General features: G+C 35.9%; 1 protein-coding gene across 5 annotated transcripts in view; it reads left to right on the top strand.

Annotated features, from left to right (window-relative positions):
- The window catches only part of CARS1 (cysteinyl-tRNA synthetase 1), a 37,673-nt gene that overhangs the window by 3,738 nt on the left and 17,470 nt on the right, over window positions 1–16,465 (top strand). For 3 of the 5 annotated variants that reach the window (XM_074585739.1, XM_074585741.1, XM_074585740.1), the window contains exons 2-13: window positions 5,458–5,549; window positions 6,284–6,372; window positions 6,685–6,781; window positions 7,225–7,323; window positions 8,171–8,320; window positions 9,556–9,696; window positions 10,466–10,554; window positions 11,737–11,858; window positions 14,285–14,397; window positions 14,956–15,084; window positions 15,298–15,427; window positions 15,745–15,848. In XM_074585739.1, coding sequence (XP_074441840.1) covers window positions 5,458–5,549; window positions 6,284–6,372; window positions 6,685–6,781; window positions 7,225–7,323; window positions 8,171–8,320; window positions 9,556–9,696; window positions 10,466–10,554; window positions 11,737–11,858; window positions 14,285–14,397; window positions 14,956–15,084; window positions 15,298–15,427; window positions 15,745–15,848 — 1,355 coding nt within the window. Of the gene's footprint in view, window positions 1–2,307; window positions 2,554–5,457; window positions 5,550–6,283; window positions 6,373–6,684; window positions 6,782–7,224; window positions 7,324–8,170; window positions 8,321–9,555; window positions 9,697–10,465; window positions 10,555–11,736; window positions 11,859–14,284; window positions 14,398–14,955; window positions 15,085–15,297; window positions 15,428–15,744; window positions 15,849–16,465 lie in introns of all 5 variants that reach the window. The other 2 variants (XM_074585736.1, XM_074585737.1) reach the window with 1 other exon arrangement.

Below are 16,465 nucleotides of genomic sequence, written 5' to 3'. Positions count from 1 at the left end.
ATCCTCCTGTTAGGTCCCCTGGGCTAACTGGTTTCTTTGATGTATTACACTTTCAAGTCTGCTGTTGCTCTTGCAACCAGTGCTGTTGCTTTTGCAACTAGACATCACGTCAAACTTTATAATTTCAAGTATTAATGTGTGTGCCAAGATTGTTCAAAGTAATTTTGGCTGCTCTGCTATCAAGGTTGAGCTAGTACTGACATTCACAGGCAATATTTGCCATCTCTCCTCACCAAAATTAGCTTATACGGGTTCTGTCATCTTTGTTATATTTGTGTGTAAGTTTGTGCAACTTCCCTTTTAGATTGGTTTACAGATGTGGTTGGAAAGCACTTATATTGTTTCAGATACACTGAGTTGCTTCCCATTAGCACCCTGGTGTGTGAATAATGGTCATAATAACCCTAATAATACTTTGCAAATTGAGTGTTGCTTTCGTTGCAATAGGTCTTTAAAGATCTTTTCTTTGAGATATAGTTTCATTTCTACACAGATCATTCCTGTAATACTTTTTCTTTTTTGCCTTCTCCCACATATGATTCATGGATACAAAATTCAGTCAAGGAAGGCATATGTCTTTAGGTTTCCATAATAAACATAACTATTTCTAACTATTTCATGTGTATAAACAGGTAGAGTTCTGTGATGATAAACATCAGTAAATATATGGGAGCCTGAAAAGTTTATAGTAAAATTAATTATGTGAGCCAAAGCTGAATCCCATACACCTGGGTAAGGTCTAGTGATGAAACATTGTTTACCTGATATTCCTTATTTATACTGAACAATTACATAAATAGCCCTTGAGAAGGATTGAGACTTTACATGAATCTGACTTTGCTTTTGTGTATGAATTTTAAGTATCTGTGATCTTTGATGTATTATATTTTTTTAATAACTGATCTTTTTGATAAGTTCTGCTGGTGCGCCACTCTATCTCACTTATACTCAAAAGAGTCAAACACAAACGTACTTGGTATCTAGCTGCCATTTCCCTGTCGTCCTGAATTCCTGTAAAATATTTTAATAATTTGTTTCCATATAGGAAATGAGCTGCTACTAAAGTCTTAACTGATGATACTTGGAAAAACTTTTTGACTCTGCAGTTCCTCACATTCTGTCCTAGCCATCGCTTCCCCATCTCCTTTCATCCTTCCCTTTCCAAGAGCATTGATCTGCAAGCACCTCCAATGCTTTGGCAACTACTCGTGCAGAAGATGTTTGTATTAGTGTAAGAAGCAACACTTGTGGCAGTGGTCTCTGTCAGGGTTTGGGAGCAGGGACAGGTGTTCTCATTCTGCCTCTCTCACTTTATTGCACTACGACCTTGACTATGTCTTAAATTACCTTCTTGGCTGACTACCCAAGCAGGATATTGGCTTAATGTTTATACAGTACTTTGAACACGAACGGAGTTACAAATGTTGAATCATTGTAGGAAAATATGAATGTGAGGTTTACCTAAAGTCAGTGCTAGCCCAGATGCCATAACCTCCGCAGTGCTTCGTACCCACTGACTTACACAGGGCTTGCTATTACTGTGAGCATCCCCACCAAGTCACAGAACCCCTCTCTGCTTCCTCCGTGTCCGTGCCTTTGTGAAGATGAGACACAAGTGAACCTGCTTTGCCTGTATACCAAATAAATCATGGAATTAAAAAATTGTGAGGGAGGAGCATGATCTAATATCTTCTCTGTTTGTTTGTGTAGATCTTACTCATTTTAAATATTCACATGGCTGAGGAGAGGAAGTGGTATAGCTAAGTATGGAAATATACAGCAACAGCTTAAGTTTTGAGTTGGAGAGCAAGTAGGAGTAACTGAGCATCATGCTGGGAGCTTGCATGTGGGCACCAGTCCTGCAAAGGTTTAAGGACATGCTCAACTTCAGTAGACATGTTCACAGTCTGTCCACAGCGTAAAAATTAATCATATTTAAGTATTTGCAGGATGAGTGTTTTAGCAGCATGGAAAAGAGTGACTTACTCAGTTTGCTGTGTGTGAAGAATTTTCTCCAATTTCAAGTAGATAATATTTCTTCATGAAAAGGACCTGTGCTTTCGTCCTCATTACTCTTTCTAAAGATGTCTCCAAAAAACTCATCACAGCATGAATATAATTTCCTATCCTGTTGATAGGAAATATATAGTTATTCAGTAGCTTGTATTAAATATATTTTTCTCAAATTTCTTCTCAGTTGCCAGAGCTAATTTAGAGGGGGATATGTATAGTATAAGGATATATTTTGGTCATGGGATCTCCTTCTTCCTTTAACGCTGACCAAATGTCCTGTGCCTCTCTTTACAGCTTCCAGCTACAGTTTTATTCTGAGCATTAGTGAAGAGGAAGCCAGGGTGAAGGCTTTGAACGAGTACCTGAGCACTCGTAGTTATATCCAGGGGTTCACATTTTCACATGCAGATGTGGAGGTATTCAGAAAGTTTTCGGGGCCACCTGTGGACCAGTATATCCATGTTGTCCGGTGGTACAGACACATAGAAGCAATCTATGATGGCAGCAGTGAAAAAAATGAGCCTTGTAAACTTCAAACAAGTGAGTAATATGAAACTGGTGGGCAGGTTATAGACTAGCTGACATTGTACTGGTTTTTATTGCTGAGAATTCCTGGAAATTCCCTTTTGTATCTCTTGCACACTTTAAAAGTTACGCTATTAACTTTTATTCAAGGTTGTGAAATTCTTCTTGCATACAGTTACTGCGTAATTGATAGATCCTGACCTATTTGAATGTGAAAGCTCTTTTTCCGTGTTTCTTTGATTTTAAAATTCCTCAGTGTACGAAATTCGATTATGTGTATTTTCTTTAAAAAGCAAGGTGCTGAATTGTAAAAGAATATGTGGGTTTTGGCTTGTTCCCTAAAATATCAGAATTCGCTCAGTGCACGTTTTTTTCCCTGCAAGGGTAACTAGATAGTTGTATAATATACAAGTTCATAATAAATTAAACTGAATACTGCCTCTTATGGTTGTTACTAACACTGAATTCCAAAAAGAATGTTGGGGTTCTTTTTTAACCCTGGTAATTTAGGCATTGTTGATGATTTGAGGAAATACTAACCGGTTAATCTAGGTCATTGTGTAAGCATGGGTGCTGGCATTTTTGGGAGCTGCATCACTCTCCTGAGTCGTTTTCCAATGAGCTAGACTAATTTAATTGCTTTATAGTGAGGGAGTTGCTTTATATTGCTCAGGGAGTCATGAAATAATTAATAATAATAACACAGAGCTGTTGTATAGTGCTTGCAATACCTACAAATGAATGCATAATGTCTGTCATTTTTCCTGATGGTTGTTGACTAATATTACTCCGGTGCCATCTTCTCACAACCTCTTACCATGTGTTCTCAATTCCTAGCAGACCAGCAGTTAAAATCAGACTGCTACGAGTAGATTCTCTGTATGTGTGTGTGCCTGCATGTGTTTGTGCTGGTTATTGATTTCCTTGCAGCAGTGAAGGGATCTCAGTTGTACTGCTGGCTCTGATAGCAGATTCAATGCCAGTAACTACAATTTGTCTACAGACTTGCGTGAATCAGGGTGGAGCAATAAGAGAAAAGTTTTCCTGTCCATGAAATCTTTAATATTAAGTCTCTCCTTCTGAAGGGTTATGTCTTGTTATCTTCATGATCTGTACATATGTATCAGAAGTCCTGAAGTAGTGTCCTGCAGTGTTCCCTATGGAAATGACACATGAATCTGCCACACTTCTTGGAACTTGGATATTTTATCAGTGTTTTTTTGGGTGTATCAGAGAGCTCCAGGAGTGGATTAGAGCAGGTGAACTTCAGTTCAGCCTGGGGGAAGACTGCAGCTGGCAGAGATGTATCTTGAATATGAAGATGTATTTGCCTTTTACTTTGCCCTTGGTGTCCATGTAATGGATATAACGTGACACCTAACTCGCAAGCTGAGAACTTTAGGGTGCAGTATCTGGGTTTTTTCTTATGTTTAGTGTGGTTGTAAGTAAAGAAAGCTTTACAGATCTATCTTTTATTAGACTAACCCACATAGGCTTCTTTCCCTGAGGGGAACGTTAGCCGCAATTAAGCATGCCAGCGTAATCTTTGTAAATCAAAGAGTAAACAAATCCATACCGTGGTATATGGTCTGTGTTATGGATAGACTGCTCTTGAACTTGAGGTATTCTTTACAGGAGTACCTCATACAATTAAATGTTTTGAATAAACATTTAATTTATTTATTTCTGTGAATCCATAACATGGAGATTAAGTGGAGTCCATTTGTGAGACAGGTACTACAGTTAACATCTTTTTTTCTTATTTAGGCAGTTATTCAAAACAGTAAGATGAGGAAGAGGTTAAATTTTTTTATACCATGACTGCTTACATTACTTGAAGGTTTTCAGCCAAAATATTCATATGACTATATTGGGAAACAGAGTTAATGAAGAACACTCTGAGACACAGGATCAGAAAGGCTATTTTGTTGTCAAAACAAATAGTTTCTATTTAAAACAAATATTTTAATTGCAGTTAAAATGCATACCATGAGAATTCCTAAAGACGGTGCTGTGTGTATTAAGCTGGCAACTTTGCTGTATTTTGTAATTTCCTGGTTTGCTTTCATTCCTAGTTAATGCGATAATTAGTTTAACATCATTACAGCTGTAAGCAGCCCTGTGCATAGCAAACTGCAATTCTTCGACAGATGACATACCCATACTTTTGTTTGAAAAAACCCATGAATTTAAAAACTATGTTGCTTCTTAGAAGTTTAAAAGAAAACAAATGCAAGAATACTGTCACTAATATTACCCTGAATTTTATCTACTGTCTTTAATGGCAAAATTTAGCCTCTTGCTGAATTGGAGCATATTTGTGGTAAATGAGTGTGTTCAAAAATGCCTTGTGTACATAGCAACAATGTATGATAAAAAGCTGAAGTTCTTTCTAAACCTTTCCATCTGCCCTCCCTCTCACCCTGAGTACACATACTCTGTCAATATTGGCTCTAGAGAGTAACTCTGGTCTCTGGAGATTTTTTGCAAATTCAGTATGAGATCTGTGATATGCTGTCACAGTGAAATCAGTGGTATTGCAGAAAGCACAGGACTGCCATAACACTTTATTAATAAATTCATTAAATTTCAAAGCCCTTGTTAATGCTTTACCTGAATTGCATGCTCTTGCTTTTTATATCCTCTTCCTTTCTGTTACCTGGATCAAAAGTTAATAGGAATGTCAAGTCAGAGAGTTGAAAATAAACTAGATTGAAATAATTTACATTGTTTTTAGTGGCTTTGTAGAAAGCTCTAATAAAAGTAATTGGTTTATTAGGATTGGAGCTGATTTGTCTAATTAAATGTGTGCTTTTTCTTTTGAAATAGCTTAGTGATGTGAAGGAGAAAATATTATATTGCAAATATGTTTGTGAAAAGTGTCTTTTCAGTTCTCTTTAAAGTATTTTTTTCCCCTAGGTAAAGGCAAGCGTGTACAGCCTCCCTGGTCTCCCCCAGAAGGGACAAAACATTCTAGGCTCTGCCTCTACAACAGCCTGACTCGAAATAAGGTAACTAAATGAAAGAAAAGTGGAGATTTCCATACAAACACAAGCATAGAAGTCATCAAATGTTTGTTTCTTAAGTGTTTACCCTATCAGTAGACAGGTTTCTAGGTTGTATTTTGCGGAATGTTAACAATCATGTGCTTGTGTCGGTGGAGTGTGTTTGCTGGGCCAGTGTTTTAATATACACAATAAATATACATATACTACAAGTGTGTGTGTATGTGTATATTGCATAATATATAGTTCCCAATTGTAAGTTATCATCATGGAAAATAGCCAGGGGTTCAGCTGTAATACACATAAGTATAGGCAATGTGAACAGAATAAAATCAGTTTATTTCTCTAGACATTGTCAGTGTTAAAAAAAAAAAAAAGTCTCACCAATTATATTGTTGTAATATAAACTGGTAAAACTGCGTGATCTTGTTTGAAGGTCTTTTGGGAAAGAGAGGAAATATTGAGAATACTAATGTTATATGGGATGTAGTATCCAAGTATGTGTGAAATGATTGTACTGTGTAACCTTTTTCAATGCAAAAGAAAGCCTGATCTTCCCTTTTAGTGAAGAGTGATGAGCTTTTTTTACAGTAAAACTGGGAGTGGAATAACAATTCTTTTTTTCTTTTTTTGTAATTATAATCCATGTTTTCACATTCTGATCTCCAAATGTGGTGTTACTGGCCTGAGATTGTGTCTTAGAATTTATTCTGATCACTATACCTTCCCTTTCTATTAAGGAAATATTTCAGCCTCAGAATGGAAGAAAGGTCTTGTGGTATTGCTGTGGTCCAACAGTTTATGACGCTTCTCACATGGGACATGCCAGGTACTGCAGTTCCTTATTTTGGTATGGGTAATAACAGTGCCTATTAGAAGCAAAAGACTAACATAAAAAGGTACTTTATTTAGATGAGTGTGTTACTAGAAGATGGTTTCATTAGCCTCAACACTTGAGATTTAAGATTAAAAGCGTGTTATAATATTATGTCATTGTTTGATTAAAAACTTAGCAGTAGATGAGGGAAAATTAAAACTTCTGTAAAATTATTGACTCTGAGATTAAAGTAGTTTGTGAATAGAATAGAAATAGACTTGAAGGTGTTCACTAAAAACACCCATATATCTTTTATGTTTTTAGGTCATACATCTCATTTGATATCCTGAGAAGAATCTTGAGGGATTATTTTAAATATGACATTTTCTATTGTATGAATATTACAGATATTGATGATAAGGTAAGGTCTTTTTAAAATTGCAATCTAAAATACTGTACTTTGAGCATGGAACTCAGATAGTCATATGTAATTGCCATTTGATGAGCCAAGGTAAATCTTACACTTATTAACTTTTACAGTCATTGATTTTTCTCAGTTTTGTAGCATTTTATGGTAGCAAAGCCTGTCTTCTTGTATATAAATGAATGTTGTCATAATGAAGACTAAGCATTTTACAAAGATAACTTATTTTATTTGCCTCTTGTTGAGATAGCTAGTTAACTTTCTTGAGGTAGCTGATTAACTACGTATGGTATGTTTAATTTGTATTACTAAGTGTAATTCTTGTGGCTTGTTAAATTTATAGAGATTCTGAAATGCCTTTGGAATGTAACAGATTTTATTTGCACTTCGTAGAACTATGTGTCGCTTCACAAAAATATTTTCATGTTTCTGCTTTGTAGATCATCAAGAGAGCAAGACAAAATTACCTTTTTGAACGGTATAGAGAGAACAAATCATCACCAGATCAGCTACTTGAAGATGTTAAAACTGCCTCAGAGGTAGGTGTGGTATTTAGTCCCTGCTAGTGACTTAGATTCTTACTCAATAATGTAGCAAACATTTAAAAAATACCTCTGACTTTGCTGTCTCCTTACATTTTCTGCTTGTTTCAGTTATTCTATTGAACTGGTACCACACAAATTAGAAATGTTATTGGAACTGCACATCACTTTGTTTTTTCATTGTTTTAGAATTGACAAGAGCTATCCATGTAAAAGGCGTGCCTGATTTTTATGTCAATAGGACTTGTTTGTGAGTGCATGCATATTGTTGTTGGGATATTGGGGGAAAAGGCTCAAAAAGCAATTGGATGTTTGTGTGTTAGAATTCAAACTTCAAAAATAAGCCTTTAAAATAGTTTTTAAACCGTGTTATGTCCATAATCTTTAAAGCTTGTGAGATTTCTCTCTTGTACCATTGACGGCCTTGAAAAGACCAAAAAGTTTCCAAAGCTTTAGGCGTTTTAATAAACTGTATATGCTGGGCTGAAAGGAAGGTGGGAGAAGGTGATTCTCCTGTCATTTTTGGAACTACAGATCACAAACAGATTATCAATTGAATACAGGCCTGTGAATAGGAGGCCTGGAAATTGTCTATCATTGTCTGAAGTACTCTCTAAGCATAGCATTTAATCTCTCTGTGTTTCACACTAAAGCTTCTCCTTTTCAGATTTCTGATAATCAACTGTGTAATTAAGGTGCATAGAAAATGCCACATACATTATGTGGCATAATGTATTATTCATCAGTAGCAAGCTACTACGTGGCTAAGATAAAATATTGTGTATGGAATATAGCAGTACTGTACTGTAAGTTGCTTTCTAATTTTTTTTTTTTTAAATTGTAGCTCTTTTTGGTTAAATTAAATGAGACCACAGACCCAGATAAAAAGCAAATGTTGGAAAGAATTCAAAATGCAGTGAAGTCTGCTTTTGACCCTCTACAAGAAGCTGTGCAAGCAAAACTCCCTGCGGAAGAGATCAACAGACGTCATGAGGTCAGTTTGAGCTCCTTTTTAAATTATGGTTGGCTTATAATTGTTAGGAGTTTTAAAAATAATATTTAGCTTGTAGTAATTCATGAAACATTATGGAAATTTTAATTCATAAGAAGAGGAATGGTGGGCCTGAGGACTTTTTGGTACTTTGCATTCAATACAGGAAATTTGGCCCTTGAATTTGCCTATGTAGTTTTTGGATGCTGTTTTTATCTGTGACTTTTTTTTCCCTCCCACTGTGATAATTACTCAGTTATTTTTACCTTTCCAATGGTGATTTTTCTCTTGCATATATTTAGACTTTCTCTGTGATGTTTTTGTCTTGATGAATTAGTTTCAGTATAAATTACTGAACGTGCATTTATGACATTCCAAAAGTAGTGGCAGTTTTCTACACAAGTGTTTCTGTCTCTGATCAGAGAAGAAAATACATCCCAAAAAACTATGCTGAGGATAATTTTTATCCAAAGACCATTACATTTAATGACAATAGTTCTGTTGACTTTACTGGGCTTTGGTACTGTCCCAGTAACCAAGTCAGTCAATATAACTACTGTCTTTTAATAATCGGTTTCCACTTTCATCTTTTCTTGCTTTCAGATTATGTGTGATAATTACTGTAAGAAGCACAGGGTATGTGCTCCATTCTTGAGAAGACTCTCGCTCTTAATTTTCTTTTTTAAAAAAAAGTCCAGCTATTCTAATATCAAGCGCCTTTATAAAAGCGTATACTGACCTAACACAATTTTAAAAATAACTAAAATCTAAGCAATCACACCTTATGGGCTATATCCTATTCTAAAAAAAAAAAAAGTCATCTTTTGATATAAGACTGAAATGTATCTTTGCTGATGTTCAAATTAGTCTTTCAAACACCTTTTAGCAATGTGCCCAGTAAGGCTTCTGTTAGGATTATCCAGTAGTAATGGGAGGGCCAGATGATGTGATATAACTGCAGGTCCCATCTGGTGTTTACAGTGTAAATTCCACGTGCCTATTTAAGTGATTGATATCAAAACAGATATCATTTATCAGTTTATCTTCCTTCCTCTGTTTGTTTCATCCATATTTATGAAGAGCAATATGATAAAAAATTTGGTAGCACAGATTACTCTGTATTCATAGCCAAGTGTCTTTTTCCTCAAGCAAACTTTGCTGTTCAGCATAAGATCTTTGTGCAGAGTTTAAACAGGGCAAGTTTTTGATCAGTTGCACTTACCATTATTGTTTTATAGACACTGTTGGACGAAGCCAAAGATTTGCTGTCTGACTGGTTGGACACAAAATTTGGCAGTCAGGTGACTGACAATTCCATATTCTCAAAGCTCCCCAAATTCTGGGAAGGGGAGTTTCATAAAGATATGGAAGCACTCAATGTAAGTAAACAAACTGTTTTTTGTTCTAAAAGTGTACGTGCCATGGCTCATAATACCCAGAACACAATTTAGCTCCTTAATAGCTTTCAAAACCCTTATATTTCAACCCTATTGATATTTTCTTTAATGGGAACAGGTATCTGTTAAAATAGCACCTGTTCTGTTTCCATCCCAGCGATGTTAAACCCATTGTGCGTGTTACCAGAGCCAGTTAACTGGTGATCAAGTTTGATGTGTGCGCCCCATCCCTTCTCCTTGGTGTAATATCAGCTTGTAATCATAAAGTGATCCAGAAATTTGAGATAGAGTCTGTTAGCTGCGCGAGAGCCCTGCCAACCTTAGCGTTTAGACTGACTACTTACCAGTCTTCAGCCACTAGGAAATTATGTGATGATGACAACCAAGGACAGATTTGTCTGTTACACATGAAATGCCATGTCATATGCAGTGGTTCAGATCAGTGAAGGTTTATTTATTTACCTGCAAATCGGAGGGACTTATTGCCTGTTCTGTCAGAAGTGCAATAAATGAAAGAGATGACATCTCCTGAAGTAGTTTGTTGTTAATGTTGCCTTAAAGTCTCAGGATAAAATGGCCACAGCACATTGTTTCAGATCGGGAGTCTTAGATTCTACCGTCACTGGCTTTTGAGCCAATTTTTAACCAATGTATAATATATATATTTAGTCCATATTTGCATATGTGTAAATATTTTTATTTATATATGTGTGTGTGTAAATATATATAAAATTCTATATTTTATTGATAGGTTTTACCTCCAGATGTTTTAACACGGGTTAGTGAATATGTGCCAGAAATTGTAGATTTTGTGAAAAAGATTGTGGATAATGGTTATGGGTAAGTTTGCTACTGGATGCTTTTGTTGTGTACTTATAGCGTATCAGAATTAGAATGATTGCTTTCAACACTTAACTGTGAACTGTTTTCTCTGTTTTCATATGTGATAGTAGTCTTTCCCAGAAGTAGTGTTTCATCAAATAACGAAACTTCAGGTTCCTTTGCAAAAGACCTGTTATTTCTCACTTGATGAAAACGTGCTATACTATACTTCTTATGATGTCTTACAAAGAGAGAAGTTAGATTATTAGATTTGTAGGGTGAAATCCTTGTTCATTAAAATAAATAGCCAAAGTCCCATTCACTTGAACTGTATTTAACTCCTGGCCTTCAGCAAGGGGCGTTTCAAAAATGGATGCCCGAGTAGATGGCTAGAAATCAGTTGTGAATAAAGTAAGTTTAAAAAAAAGTAATTATGAACTGTTTTTCTGACATTGTCTAACATTTATGAAAATCAAGCTAATGCTCTAGAAGTTATGAAGTATCATGATAGATTTTCGTGTGAAATTTTTGAGTTCTCTTTCTGTTAATAGCCTCAATTTTTTGACAAGTATGTATTTTCGTGGTAAAAGAAGCAAACCTGTGATTCAGACTGCCGTAATCTCTCTTATATGTTCTTCCTTTAAACCTACATTTTAAAATTTTCTAAAAAAAGAAAGTTTTCAGTTCAAAATTGTTTGCACTAAATTATCAGCATTCCTGGTGGTCCTGAAACTTACATTTGTGTCAGAGCTTTTATTGTGGACATACCTTTGTGTCAGAGTTTGTTTTTTCTTATTATGGCTGTAGCAGGACAAATTAGCAAAGTGAAAGAGGACAAAATGGGCTGTGAAACAAAGTGATTCATATCGTATTATTGCAAAATATTAAAAGGGACCAGGAGTATTGTAGATATTTCATCTCTTGGGACTGTTATCTGACATCTCACTTCTTAAGAGTTTAACAAAAGATGTCAGTTGTTTTCCCTTTGATTAGTTTTATTATGACTTTCAATGATTTGTCTGAAGTCTTTATGGTAGGGCCTTAAAACTTAGTCTCACCTAGGTCAGCTTTACAATACTGAGCAGTACCATACTGTATGTGGTTTCACTAGAGAACTTGAGTTTAAGACAGTGATTTTGGGGATAAAATTCAGTTAAGTCTTGTAGAAGGTTAGCTAAATAATGATCTTTATCTTTTCAGGTATGTGTCCAATGGATCTGTATACTTTGATACTATGAAGTTTGATTGTAGTGAAAAACACTCCTATGCTAAATTGGTTCCTGAAGCTGTAGGTGACCAAAAAGCTCTTCAAGAGGGTGAAGGTAAAAAGGGGAAATAACATTTGCTTAAGCTGCTGAAAAAACTGATGATGCGTTGGTCTCTTCAATTGATGTCACTGACATTTGGATCAAAGTTACTATCAGATTTGAATGGTTTACCTAATACACTTCCTTTTACCAGTAGATTTCTTTTCCAAAGTTTTGTAGCTTGAGCCAGCACTTTCCTGAAAGTTTTTAATTGGAAAATACCAAGAGACATTATTCATTCTAGGATGTTTTGGGGTTGGTTTGTTTGTTTGTTTGGGGTGGTTTTTTTGGTCAGAATTATGAATAGCTCAGTCATTTGGCTATGGCCCAGTTATTTGGCTGTTCATCTGGTTCAAGTACAGGGAGCAAAGACTTGAAGCTGGGTCTTCCACATGCCAGGTGAAAGCTCTCCACATCAGTCTGTGGTTATTTCATGACAAATATTTAGGTTTCTATTTCATACTGAGAACTGTTTTTACTTTGTAAACCTTTTTGTGTTGAACTAAATCCAAATATATACTTTTTTGACTCAAGCCATAGCAGAGGAGTAGCCTCAAATGCTCAATAAACTAGACTCATTACTTATCTGCCCCTAAGCTTGTGCAGTTTTAGTAGCAAATCATCTGCAATGTCTATCAGAAGAATATAAAAAGTTTTTTGTATAACACTCATACTGGGTGAAAGTAGGGCGCTCATACTAGGTGAAACTAGCAATATCTGAGATATGCAGTTTAAAATGGATATGATTTTATAATTTATGATTTTTTTTCTAAATTCAACCCTTAAAACTGAAATCTTGTATGTGAAATAAAAGGTGCTAGCTTAAACCACTGTCTTTGTAAGTGACAAGAATGTATCATTTGCACCACATAACCAGTCACCCTTATTGAATTGTTGTGTCCTTTTGCAAATAGGAACCAATGCTGAGTGATTAATGTAACTAAATGTTGAGGTTTAACCCCAGCCAGCAGCTAGGACCACGAAGCCACTCTCTCATTTCTCCCCATGCTCCCCCCCCCGACTCTACACTTCCCCCCCAAAAGATTAGGGAGAAGAGGGACAAAAAGAGGGGGAAGGGAGAAGAACCCAAACCTTGTGGGCTGAGATAAAGACAGTTTAATAGAACAATAATGGAAAAGGAAAATAGTAGTAATAATAATAACGGTAAAAAAATATATAAGATAAAATAATACATGACAAGTCACTCTTACCACCAAATGACCGGTTGCTCAGCCTGTCCCAAGCAGTGATGGTGGATTCCTGCCCCTTGGCCAACCCCCATTTACATACTGAGCATGACGTCTATGGTATGCAGTATTCTTTTGGCCACCCTGTCCTGTCTATGCTCCCTCTCGGCTTCTATGGGAAACTGAAAAAAGTCCTTGAATAATATAAACATCACCTGGCAACAACTAAAACAATATGCATTATCCACATTCCTTTCATACCAAATCTGAAACACAGCAGCCACTAGAAAGAAAATTAACTTTGTCCCATTTGAATCCAGGACACTAACCAAGAGTATGCATATGTCAAGTTATTTCTTGTCAGCTTAATGGCTTTTACTCATTTGTGATGATTGTCAGTCATAACCCTGGCAGATAATGTACAGGCAGCAGAAATGCTAAGCTTTGAAAGTTGCAATTAATGTAAATAAAAGCATAATACTTTTGTATTTAAAGTGCATAATGTTAGCTATTCTAAACAATTGAGATTGCAGGTATCTCAACCTGTACATCAAAATTATTGATAAGTTCAACCTTGACAATTTTGTCTTTAATCTGTCTTGGATTCTTAAGTGGCAGGTGGTATTGTTAGTCCTGGACAGTACTGCAGAAATGGTAAATTCCCTGAGTTTTAAAGATGTTATAATGAGAGTACCACCTAAATTATCATAAGGCACTAACAGCAAATAATGCACAACACATCTGTGATGGTAAAAAAACAGTAAACATACCTATTGAACAACTACCAGCCATTCTGTGCAGCAACTGAGATTAGGAGTAGAAGAAATATTCTATGATCATGTTGTGTGTGCAGATTAAAACAATCCTAGTCTTAATTTGAATCCTTCTAACTTTGGAGTTAATTGATTTCTGCAGTTTTACTTGTCTATGAGTATAAGGTTTTTTGTTTCTATATTTCTTTTTCTGTAACTGCAATATTGGAATTGTGCCTGCAGAGAGAATGTACATGAATCTCATGTCAAGACTTAGAAAGCAGTGCAGCTGATACTTGTTTTCAGATTTCCTGTCAACTAAACATTAATCAAAATCCCAAAGGATTATCAAGATTAATTATTAGGAATTTTGAGGGCTGAGTGTTTTGCTTTTTTATCTGTTTCTTTTTTAATTCACTTGATGTGATGTACAGTGAGGCCAAAAATCAATAATGCTGGTGTTTAAATAAAATGTATTTATTTATGTTTTCTCTTTTCAAAGGTGACCTAAGCATCTCAGCTGATCGCTTAAGTGAGAAGCATTCTCCAAATGACTTTGCTTTGTGGAAATGCTCCAAGCCAGGAGAGCCCTCATGGGATTCTCCATGGGGAAAGGTAAGGACATTATAATCAGGATTTAGATCTTCTACACCTTATTAAATAGCATGTTACAGAAATAATTTGCCTCGCCTGATATTAATAATGTGTAGATTATGGGCATCTTGTATTAATTGATAGATTCTGTTGCTATGTTCATTTAATAATTTGGAATGTATATGAGTCTGTCTGTTTGATACTTTTTAAACAGGAGTCTGCATGCAGACTCACAACGGCTGCTACTGGTCATTTGTCCTCTGTTAATCTACAGGCTTTATCTGCAGCAATTTCTATATCCTTTTTTTTCCCCTTGTGATCAAAAAAATTAATGTAATTTTAAAAAGAATAATAAGCAGGATAATCAAAGCATCACGGTTGTATATGCCGTGTTTGATCTTTAAATCCAACAGTATACTGTTATGAAGCTGAGACCAAGAATCTTTTTTTTTCTTGGTAACACTGTATCTCATTTCCTCAGGTGTGTAACTGCTTAGGGGTAGGCCAATGAGGCAATGACACATAGGCAGGAGAGGAAGACAATTAACTAGTAGCCAAGTAACGTCTTTTTTTTAACAGGGCCGTCCAGGTTGGCACATTGAATGTTCCGCGATGGCTGGATCCATTCTAGGAGAGTCGATGGATATTCATGGAGGAGGGTTTGATCTCCGATTTCCCCACCATGACAATGAACTGGCACAGTCTGAGGTGAATAAACTGGCCTTCAGTTTCTGCAGTGAAAAAGCAGCATCCTTTGCTTTGACTGCGACTTACACAATACATCAATTAATGTTTAAAACTTTATGTGTGTTTTGTATAAGCATAACTTTTTGTTCACAGGTTTTTATTCTTAGATTATCCTACTTCATGTTATGTATGTAAACAGTGTTGGGTCTTTGGGGTATTTTGTTTTTGCTGCAGGCATACTTTGAAAACGATCACTGGGTTCGGTATTTTCTGCATACTGGCCACTTAACAATTGCTGGCTGCAAAATGTCCAAATCGTTGAAGAATTTCATTACTATAAAAGATGCATTGAAGAAACATACAGGTAAAAATTACTTTAGAATTTGAATGCTTTTAATGTAATTTGAGTGGTGACTGGTAATTTTGTTATTCAGGCACATAATGGAGTTTACAAAAATGCCTAAATTCAGGTGTATTTTCTCGTCTCTAACTTTAGAACAGCTTCCTTGTTCTTCTTTTCCTTGCTGGTATTGTCTGTATGGATAATAGTGTTCTTGCTTTTTTGGCAGATGTATTGATAGTAAGAATATTAAAAATTATGTTCTTAGACACAGTGTTGAAGTCCATAAAAATGCTTTAGACTATAATTATTTTCATTGTTTATTTTGAAACTCCTAATAGCACGGCAGTTACGGTTGGCTTTCCTCATGCACTCTTGGAAGGATACACTGGATTATTCAAATAATACCATGGAGTCAGCTATTCAGTATGAGAAGTTTATGAATGTAAGTAAGCTTTCCGTTCCTCCTCCACCTCTCTAAGCTTTGTGTTCTCATATGTGTTTCAAGGAATAAAACCCAAGGATACATAGGCTGTATACATAGACTGAGTTTGCCTTCTGAATTCATCAGGTGGGATGTCACAGTATTTGTTTACCATTGAACATTCAAGTAATGTAAATTCCACGGACAGCTACGTTTCTCTGCAGCTGGGTGCTCTCTCCAATTTTTGACATCTCTGAGCAGCTTGGTACTTACACACAACGTTAGTTTCTCAGTTCAGCTTGCTTATAGGACTCAGTCCAACAGGCACTGACGTATCATTGTCTACCAGATCAGACTTTACAAAAATATAGCCAAAGGGGAAGAGGGAGTATCGTTCCTACCTTGTCTCCTCACCACATACATTGAGCATTTGTCTCTATGCCTTGCAGGCATATGTGAGGGATCAGGCACAGTTCCATTCTCTGCTTAGTTTTGAGGTGTGATTTAAACCCATGTTTCCCACAAGGAGGCTGAACAGCATTTTGAGATCGTTGATCTTGGTCTCTCCAGATGAAGCTATTCTGCTTTTTATGTAAAATGTTTGGTTTGCGCCACAGAATAAGTGAAAATTACTTTTC

The sequence above is a fragment of the Larus michahellis genome, chromosome 4 (genome assembly GCF_964199755.1).
Source record: "Larus michahellis chromosome 4, bLarMic1.1, whole genome shotgun sequence".
In the NCBI taxonomy this organism is placed as follows: domain Eukaryota; kingdom Metazoa; phylum Chordata; class Aves; order Charadriiformes; family Laridae; genus Larus; species Larus michahellis.
Note: the sequence above shows the minus strand (reverse complement) of the source record. Positions and strands in the feature narration are given on the sequence as shown.